At 48.8% G+C, this 10300-nt stretch overlaps 1 protein-coding gene across 6 annotated transcripts in view; it reads right to left on the reverse strand.

Moving 5' to 3' along the window:
- Positions 1-1049, reverse strand: part of LOC129697886 (F-BAR and double SH3 domains protein 2-like) — a 213732-nt gene extending 212683 nt beyond the window's left edge. For 5 of the 6 annotated variants that reach the window (XM_055636596.1, XM_055636593.1, XM_055636595.1 and 2 more), the window contains exon 1: positions 556-1049. In XM_055636596.1, coding sequence (XP_055492571.1) covers positions 556-972 — 417 coding nt within the window. In that variant the 5' untranslated portion in view covers positions 973-1049. Of the gene's footprint in view, positions 1-279; positions 447-555 lie in introns of those variants that run through there. The other variant, XM_055636598.1, reaches the window with a different exon arrangement.
- Positions 1050-10300: the final 9251 nt, after the last annotated feature.

Genomic DNA, 10300 nt, shown 5'->3' on the forward strand with positions numbered 1-10300 from the left:
TGAAAAATTCTACCCTTTCACTTTGCGAGAAAGTCGCTGATTTAAAGTGTAGTTTTATATACCATAAAGCGCCTTTCTTTGAACGCCCACTCCAATTACAAGGATTTTAAAGGGCAGATGTGTACATATTTTGGACTGTACTTCGACGCATACGTGATACTTAGCTGGATGGAGTGTGATGTACGAAAATAAATGTTTGGTTTCCCAGAAAAAAATAACCCACTGCTCTGCCTCCAGAAAAACAATAACACCCTCTCCTTTCACATGCAAATCTCTCACCATCCACCGTGATTTTCAAACTCAACTGAGCTCACATCTTCCATATTTACGTTCCGACAACAAATGGTGTTAACAAAAAAAGGGTATCCCTAACCCCTCCAGCACACGCGCAACCAAGGTAATTAACACTTCCCTGCTTTAATTCAAGCTGTAAATCCGGAAGGTGCTTCTGAACACCGGGGACATCCCCCCCCCTCCCTTCCCCCTCTACCCCGCATACGACATTTCTTCACACAGCAGCGAATAAAGATGTCTCGATCGGGATTGCTCACTCACCTTTCTCGGAGGAGGCTGCATGTCGAAGAACTGGTGGGCAGCATAAATCCCGACGTCGGCGGCTGAGGAGAAAAGCCGAGGAGAAGGGATGGGGAAAGCCGCCGCCGCCGCCGCTGCCGCTGCCGCTGCCGCTGAAGGGAGCAGGGCTGAGAGTGTGGACGAGAAGCGGTGGAGGGATGCGAGCGGAGGAAGGAAGGAAGGAAGGAAACTGCGGTAGTGGAAGAGAGAGAGAAGAGAGGCGAGTAAGCGCGCCCTGGCTCCGCGCTGGCGGGGCGTCACTCCAGCACCGCCATGATTCTTCACCCCCGCTCCTCCTCCTCCTCCTCCTTCCCACACTCGGTCACTCCGCCGCCGCCGCCACCACCACTCGCACGAAAAGGGACAACAAGCACCGTTCTGGGGGAAGGCGGTGAGCATGAAACACCGAGCCGCCCGCACAACAGCGACCACCAGTGGAGACGGCTCCCTCACTCAAGACGGCGGCCGAGGGGCGGGCATCTCCGGCTCCGTCAACACAGCAAACAAAAAAAAAAAATGTCTTCGTGTCAAACGCCAATGCGGCCCAGCGGGCGCCCCTGCCTCTCCCTCCCCTCCCCTCCCGCTCGGAGGGGCCCGGGCCTCCCCCGTTGTCAGGCAACCGGCGCCAGCCAGCGGCCGATGCAATCAAGCCCGATGGCTCAACCCCATCGATTAATTAGAAGACAACTTTCCCTGTCACCATCGGGAGCTGCACCTGACCTAAACTCCCAATGTTATGTCGAAGATGCTGGAGTAACTCGGCGGGAGGGAGAGAGAGAAGGAATGGGTGACGTTTCGGGTCGAGAACCTTCTTCAGTCTGAGAGTCTAGACAGACCTTATTGTGTGATGTCTGGGGGTCTGTGTGGGGTGGGAGGACCCGTTGCTCCTCCCGTGCAGCAGGTGGCGCTGCACAGGACAAAGGATGTTGTATGTCTTGTAACGACCCAAGCAGTAGTTCCAGGTGCGACAGGGGTTCACCTGCATCTCCTCCAACCTCATCTACTGCATCCGCTGCTCTAGATGTCAGCTGATCTACATCGGTGAGACTAAGCGGAGGCTGGGCGATCGTTTCGCCGGACACCTCCGCTCGGTCCGCAAGAACCTACCTGACCTCCCGGTGGCTCAGCACTTCAACTTCCCCCTCCCATTCCCCATCCGACCTCTCTGTCCTGGGTCTCCTCCATGGCCAGAGTGAGCAACGCCGGAAATTGGAGGAACAGCACTTCATATTCCGCTTGGGGAGTCTGCATCCTGCGGGCATGAACATTGAATTCTCCCAATTTTATTAGCCCTTGCTGTCTCCTCCCTTTCCTCAGCCCTCAGGCTGTCTCCTCCCATCCCTCAGCCTCCTCCTTCTCCTTTTTCCTTCCTTCTCCCCGCCACCACCTATCAGTCTGAAGAAGGGTTTCGGCCCGAAACGTTGCCTATTTCCTTCGCTCCATAGATGCTGCTGCACCCGCTGAGTTTCTCCAGCATTTTTGTGTACCTTGTATGTCTTGTATATAGTTTATCCTGTGGGCAGACAGTATGCGGGCAGCCCTGGATAATATTAATGTGCAGGGATCACTTCGTCTTCTTTCGTGGACAACTTGTTGGACTACTTGTTCTATTTGATCTTACGTTTTGTGCATGTCGAGTTGATTGCATTAGTTGAAACAGGACGGACCACGTGAAGGTTGCAATCTTCCATCCCGGGGATCGCTGGTCGGTGCAGACTCGGTGTCGTTTGGACCGGCGCCGGCCATCTTCCAGAAACTGGTCGACAGTCTGGTTGCCGGGATTCCGTATGTAGCCGCCTACCTGGATGAGATAATTGTCACCGGCTGGACAGAGGAAGAACACCTGCGAAACCTAAAACAGGTCCTCACGGCACTGAACAACTACGGCATGAAGTTGCGCATGGACGTGCGCATTTTTCCGACAACAGGTCACATATCTCGGACATGTGATCTCGGATAGTGGTCTGAAGCCATCGGAAGAATGAGTGGACGCCATTGTGAAATTGCCGACACCCAAAAATGTGAAGCAGCTTCAAAGCTTTAAGGGTAAGATTAACTACAACGGCAAGTTCATACCGGCACTTTCGACTTTGTGCGTACCATTGAACAACCTGCGAAAATGACGTTGAATGGCACTGGTCCAAAGAGTGACCATACATTCACCAGGTTAGAGATGCTCACCCAGAATGAATGAATCTCTTTATTGTCATTGCACATGGTACAACAAAATTTAAAAGTCAATCCCACGGTGCGATTCACAAGAGCAATTTTAAATATATAAGAAAAGGTAAATATATATACATATAAAAAAATTACAGATAAATAACAATAGCAGCTGAGGTAGAGCCATTCAGTTGAATGCGAGTGTTATTTCTTATTTTGCATTGTTAAGTTCACGTATGGCTATGGGGTAGAAGCTGTCTCCGAGTCTGTTTGGGTGAGTTTTGAAAGACCTGTACCGTCTACCAGAGGGCAACAGGTGGAACAGGTTGTGTCCAGGGTGGGAAGGGTCCTTCAGGATGTTGGCTGTCCTGCCAAGGCAGCGAGAGCTGAAGATGTCCTTCAGGGAGGGCAGTGGGCAGCCAGTGATTTTTTGTGCGGTGTTGATGACCCTTTGAAGGGCTCTCCTGTCCGCTGCAGAGCAGCTGGCATACCATGTGGTTATACAGTACGCCAGCACACTCTCGATGGAGCAGCGGTAGAAGGACACCAGCAGCTTCTCCTCCAGGTTGTTTTTCCTGAGGATCCTCAGAAAGTAGAGTCGCTGCTGGGCCTTCTTGACTGCTGTGGTGGTGTTTGTAGTCCAGGAGAGATCCTCCGTAATTTGTGTGCCCAGGAATCTGAAGTCTGAGACCCTTTCCACACAGTCCCCATTGATGAATAGGGGTTTGAGGGCTGCACTGTTCTTACGAAAGTCTATGATAATTTCCTTTGTTTTTGTGGTGTTTAGGATGAGGTTGTTGTCTGAACACCACGCTGCCAGTCTTTGGACTTCCTCCCTGTAGGCCGTCTCATCTCCTCCTGAGATTCGTCCAACCACAGTCGTGTCGTCCGCAAACTTGACGATGGTGTTGGTGGAGTGGGCGGGGGCACAATCGTGGTGTGTAGAGGGGGCTCAACACACAGCCCTGTGGGGAGCCAGTGCTGAGTGTGATGGGGGTGGAGAGGGGATGGACCAATCTGACGGTCTGGGGGCAGTTAGACAGAAAGTCCTTGATCCAGAGGCAGATGGGTTGAGAGAGTCCTAAATCCATGAGTTTGGTGACCAGTCTGCTGGGGATGATGGTATTGAAGGCGGAGCTAAAGTCAATGAAAAGCATCCTAACATAGCTCCCCTGGTGTTCGAGGTGGGTCAGTGCAGTGTGAAGAGCAGTGGCGATGGCATCCTCAGTGGACCTATTTGCTCTGTAGGCAAACTGGTGTGGATCAAAGGTGGGCGGGAGGCTGGCTTTGATGTGCTGCTGGACCAGCCTCTCGAAACACTTCATGATGACTGGTGTGAGAGCGACTGGTCGGTAGTCGTTAAGGCTGCTGATAACAGGCTTTTTTGGTAGTGGGATGATTTTGGCAGACTTCAGGCTCGGTGGGATGATGGATTTGGACAGGGACAGGTTGAAGATTTTCGTGAAGACCTCAGAGAGCTGGTCTGCACATTCCTTCAGAACCCTTCCTGTCACGCCATCCGGGCTGGCAGCCTTCCTCGGGTTCACCGCCCTGAGCACCCACCATACTTCATGCTCCTGCACAGTGAGGGTGTAGTTGTTGTTGTTAGGGGCTGGTGGGAGAATGGTGACGAACTCTTCTGGTTCTGCCTCGAAGCGAGCAAAGAAGCAGTTCAGCTCCTCTGCCAGTGAGGCATCGCTGTCGGCCGTCGTGCTGTTGCTGGGCTTGTAGTTGGTGATGTGCTGGATGCCCTGCCACACCCGCCGTGGATCGTTGTTGTTAAAGTGGTCCTCTATCTTCCTCTTGTGGGCCGCTTTGGCATCCCTGATGCCTTTCTTCAGGTTGGCTCTAGCAGCGCTGTACAGGGCTCTGTCGCCAGACCTGAAGGCAGTGTTGCGGTCCTCGAGGAGAGTTTGGACCTCTTTTGTCATCCACGGCTTCTGGTTGGGGTACACCCGGATGAGTTTGTCGACGGTGACATTGTCAACACAGTTCTGGATGTAAAAGAGTACTGTGGATGTGTACTCCTCCAAGTCCTGATTTCCAAAAATGTCCCAGTTTGTCCTTTCAAAGCAGTCCTGTAGCTGTGAGGAAGCTCCTTCAGGCCAAGTTTTAACAGTCCTGGTGGTGGGTTGAGCTTTTCTCCTGACGGGGGGTGTATGCTGGTACTAAGTGAATGGATAGGTGATCCGACTGGCCTAAGTGTGGTAGTGGTGTGGCTCTAAACCCCTTCTTGATGTTTGAGTAGGCCTTGTCTAATGTATTTTCTCCCCTGGTTGCACATTTGATGTGTTGTTCAAACTTGGGGAGAACTGATTTTAAGTCAGCGTGATTGAAATCACCAGCTATGATATGGGCTGCTTTGGGGTAGGTGTTCTCTTGTTTGCTGATAGTGCTATGGAGGTAGCCTAGGGCTATGCTAGCATTAGCATCCGGTGGGATATACACAGCTGTAACTATGACCACGGTAAACTCACGTGGAAGGTAGAAAGGCCTGCATCTAACTATCAGGTACTCCAAATCAGCAGAACAGTCTGTCTATGATTGTATTTGTGCACCAGTTGTTGTGAACGTAGATGCATAACCCCCCTCCTTTGCTCTTACCAGAGTCTTTGTTTCTATCCCAGCGAAATGCTGTGCGGCCTGCTAGCTCAATGGCTCCGTCCGGTACAAGTGCGTGTAGCCACGTCTCTGTTATTAGCAGAATGCAACTGTCCGCGATGAATTTATTTGCGGCGACCTGTAGTCTTAGTTAGTCCATTTTGTTGGTGATAGATCTGGCGTTGGTGAGAATGATGCTGGGTAGCGGTGGTTTATGTGGTTGTTGCCTTAGCCTAGCGAGTAGTCCGGACCGGCGACCACGCTTTTGCTTCCTGTGCCTCCTCCGTCTACGGCGTTTGCTGGGGCCGACAACAATCCACGGAGAGCCCGGTGTCCTGGCTATCTCCTCCGGTATGTTGCGTGAATGCAGAAAAACACACTTAACTGCCTGTTTACACTGTAATCCGATAATCAGAAGATCCTGTCGGCTGAAGGTGAGATTCGCACGACAAAACGTAACATTGTCAAACAGACATACAAACAAAAACAAACAAAAAAAGCACCGAAAGGGAGAGCCTCGAGCCGCTGCGACTGTGCACGCCGCCATCTTAGGTATCGTGACGCATTGGCATGCTCGGCAGACTGTCGGTAAATGATGTCGGTACTGTCGGTAATTGAAGATGCGTTTGGTCCACTATGACCCATCGAAGCCAATCTCGCTGGCCGCCGATGCATCGCATATGGTCTTGGAGCTGTGATCTCACAAACGGCGCCGAACGGCAAGGAAGAACCAATCCCGTTCACATCCCAAACACTGACGACAGCCGAGGAAAAGCTACAGCCAAGTGGAGAAAGAAGCACTGGCGATGGTGTTTGGTGCCCGGAGGTTCCACCAATATTTGAGCGGGCGACATTTCCTGCTCATCACCGATCACAAGCCGCTGCTGATTAGTTTCAGTCCAGAGAAAGGTTTGCCTATCATGACGTTGCAGCGTCTACAACGTTGGGCCCTGATCATGATGGGATATGATTACCACATCATTTACCGACAGTCTGCCGAGCATGCCAATGCCAATGCACTGTCTTGTCTACCGATTGGACCCGACCTGACATTCGATAAAGAAGAAGAAATTATGGAAATTGAGATGGACGTGAACTTGCTCAACACGCAGGTCATTGTCGATTTCTCTGTCTCCGCAAGGACAGTAGCCACTACACGAGCACAGACCCCATTTTATCAAAGGTACGACATTTTGTCACTCAGGGGTGGCAGAATAGTCCTAAGCTGGACAAGGAATTACGCTCATTCCAGAATGCGCAAAAACGGAAATCTCCTCAAAGGATGGCATTCTGCTTCGCGATGGACGAGTGATCATTCCGACGGAACTGCGATCACTAACTCTGAAAATGTTGCACAAGAAGCACATTGGAATTGTACGAATGAAGGCCCATTCAAAATGGCCACATGTTATCCAAATGAATAAGTATCCAACCACCGAAACAGCCACTTCTGCGCTCGACGATTTGTTCGGCATTTGGGGATTGCCCTTAACAATCGTAAGCGACAATGGACCCCAATTTGCCTCGCAAATGTTTGGTTACTGGTGCAAACAACACTCAATCGTGCATCTGGCATCAGCACCTTTTCATCCGCCCTCAAATGGTGAGGCAGAGCGGCTCGTCGGCGTTTTCAAGCAGGCCATGAAACGTGCTGTAGGAATCGAAAATAAATCGAAACAATTGGCATTGCGCTATTTCTTACAGCAATATCGAACGGTTCCAAACTGCACTACCGGTCGAACTCCAGCGCAGATGATGCTCAGACGTCAAGTGCCCTCTTCCCTATCTGTTTTGAACCCGACCCGTAACGCTTATACGGCGCGCACTCAGCCAACGAATTAGAACAAGCCAAATTTCGACATTGGCGACTACATATATTTCCGCAATTATACAATCAAGGAAAACAAATGGTGCGCTGGCAGGATCATGGCTCACATTGGAACCAAAATGTACACCGAATAAGGACAAGACGGACAATGCAAACGGCATGATGACCAATTAAGAAGCCGCATTCCTTGATCTGGAATTTTTGGGATCTGGACATCACTGGCTCTTGACCACACTTGAGAAGGTGGTGATGAGCCATCTTGTACCTGTGCTGTCCTGGTAATGATGTTACTGCATTACTATTGAGGAGGGCGAGCATGAAGGAATGACCGAACATTTCCAAATCAAGATAACCATTGGTCGACAAAAGTGCTGGATAAACTTAGTGGGTGCAGCAGCATCTATGAAACGAAGGAAACGGGCAACGTTTCAGGCCAAAACTCTTCTTCAAGATAAATGTTAAGAACTCCAACTAAACTACGAACTGCCTGGGATGCACGAGGGACTTTGGGTTTTGTTTTTACACTATATTGTTATAGACAATAGGTGCAGGAGAAGGCCATTCGGCCCATCGAGCCAGCATCACCATTCAATGTGATCATGGCTAATCATCCCCAATCAGTACCCCGTTCCTGCCTTCTCCCCATATCCCCTGACTCCGCTTTCTTCAAGAGCCCTATCTAGCTCTCTCTTGAAAGCATCCAGAGAACCTGCCTCCACCGCCCTCTGAGGCAAAGAATTCCACTGCCTCACCACTCTCTGTGAGAAAAAGTGTTTCCTCATCTCTGTTCTAAATGGCTTACTCCTTATTCTTAAATTGTGGCCCCAGGCTCTGGACTCCCCCAACATCGGGAACATGTTTCCTGCCTCTAGCGTGTCCAAACCCTTAACAATCTTGTATGACTGTAAGGAAAATCCATTTTGTTTTCTCTTATGAGACAATGACAATAAATTGAATCCAATCCAATCCAATTCAATGAGAACCCCTCTCATCCTTCTAAACTCCAGAGTGTACAATCCCAGCTGCTCCATTCTCTCAGCATAGAACAGTCCCGCCATCCCGGGGATTAACCTTGTAAACCTACGCTGCACTCCCTCAATAGCAAGAATCTTCTTCCTCAAATTAGGGGACCAAAACTGCACACAATACTCCAGGTGTGGTCTCACTAGGGCTCTGTACAACTGTAGAAGGACCTCTTTGCTCCTATATTCGATTCCTCTTGTAATAAAGGCCAACATGCCATTTGCTTTCTTCACTGCCTGCTGTACCTGCATACTTACTTTCATAGACTGATGAACAAGGACCCCCAGATCCCGTTGTACTTCCCCTTTTACCAGCTTGACGCCATTTAGATAGTAATCTGCCTTCCTGTTTTGCTACCAAAGTGGATAACCTCACATTTATCCGCATTAAACCTCATCTTCCATGCATCTGCCCACTCCCCCAACCTGTCCAAGTCACCCTGCATTCTCATAGCATCCTCCTCAGTTCACACTGCCATCCAGCTTTGTGTCATCTGCAAATTTGCTAATGTTACTTTGAATCCTTCATCCAAATCATTGATGTATATTATAAATAGCTGCGGTCCCAGCACCGAACCTTGTGGTACCCCACTAGTCACTGCCAGCCATTCTGAAAGGGACCCGTTAATCCCTACTCTTTGTTTCCTGTCTGCCAAACACTTCTCTATCCATGTCCGCACTCTACCCCCAATACCATGTGCCCTAATTTTGCCCACTAATCTCCTATGTGGGACTTTATCAAATGCTTTCTGAAAGGTGAGTAAATGCTATGCCAGAGGACATGTTACCTTTGCCTACGACATAGCACTAGGACCCCAGATTATGGAAGACTAAATTTATGAAAATCTGAGTATGCAAACTCGGCCATAATTTTTTTTTAGTTTAGTTTATTGTCACCTGTACCGAGGTACAGTGAAAATGTTAAGAATGTTTACTACATTAATGCAAATAGTAGAATGCAAATGAATACCACAAGTAGAGCATATGACAGGAAGCATCATCCACCATATGCACTCAGACATATTGTTACAGCGTGTATACTGGCCACATTGACTTGTAGCCCTTAATTGCACTGCAATAAAAAGCAGAAAGTGACAAAGTGGTTTCAAGGATGCTGAACATTATCAGATGTACAAGTTGGTCGATTTAAAAAAGAACCCGAGAACTATTTTGCAGTATGAAGAATGCCAAAGGCTTTCTTTTATCTGAAGCATGTAACATCTCACGAACTCAACAATGAACACAATTTTGAAGGATAGAAAACTTATGAAAGGAACTGATAAAGTTTCAGCACTTTAAACTCAACTGTGTTAACAAAACAGCGTTGGTGCTACCTTGGGTGAATTGGAAAAGTCGCCTAACGGTGATCCCAACACCAAATCCATGGCTGGTCGTGGTTCATTTAACAGTTTTGTTCTTATTTTCATAAAGTAAAATTGTGTGGAATGCACTTTTGCTTGGGGTTAATGCATCTAGACATTACAGAATGAATCTACTGCTCATGTATTAATCAGAAAACTCCCAAGCATTTAAGAGCATCAGTAATGTGCGCAAATGCAAATAAATATAATTTTGAAGGTTTAGGTGAAGGGGAAAACCTTCAAAATTTTCTCACAAAGGGGATTTTCTCACAAAGGGTGGTGGATGTATGGAACAAGCTGCGAGAGGAGGTATTTGTGGCAGGGACTATCCCAACATTTAAGAAGCAGTTAGACAGGTACATGGATAGGACAGGTTTGGAGGGATATGGACCAAATGTGGGCAGGTTGGGACTAGTGTAGCTGGGTCATGTCAGCCGGTGAGGCTAAGTTGGGCTGAAGGGCCTGTTTCCACATTATCACTCTATGACTAAAACCGAGGAGGTGGCAATTGTTTTCCATGAGATGGCATCAGCAATGGCACAGTTGGAGAATATGGACCCTAATTCCTCAATTCTTGTAAGTGAATAGGGGAATGGACAAGAGAGTGGGTTGTTTATCGAGAGATATATGAAGAGAAGAAAAAAGTCACTATCCAGTTATCACTTGATGAGTTTGTAAGGAAGAGTAACGGGCCTGTGCTTTCCACATTTCCACAATCCTCCACTTCCTCAGCCTCTTTATGTCATGAGTTA

This window comes from Leucoraja erinacea, chromosome 6 (genome assembly GCF_028641065.1).
Source record: "Leucoraja erinacea ecotype New England chromosome 6, Leri_hhj_1, whole genome shotgun sequence".
NCBI classification, from domain to species: domain Eukaryota; kingdom Metazoa; phylum Chordata; class Chondrichthyes; order Rajiformes; family Rajidae; genus Leucoraja; species Leucoraja erinaceus.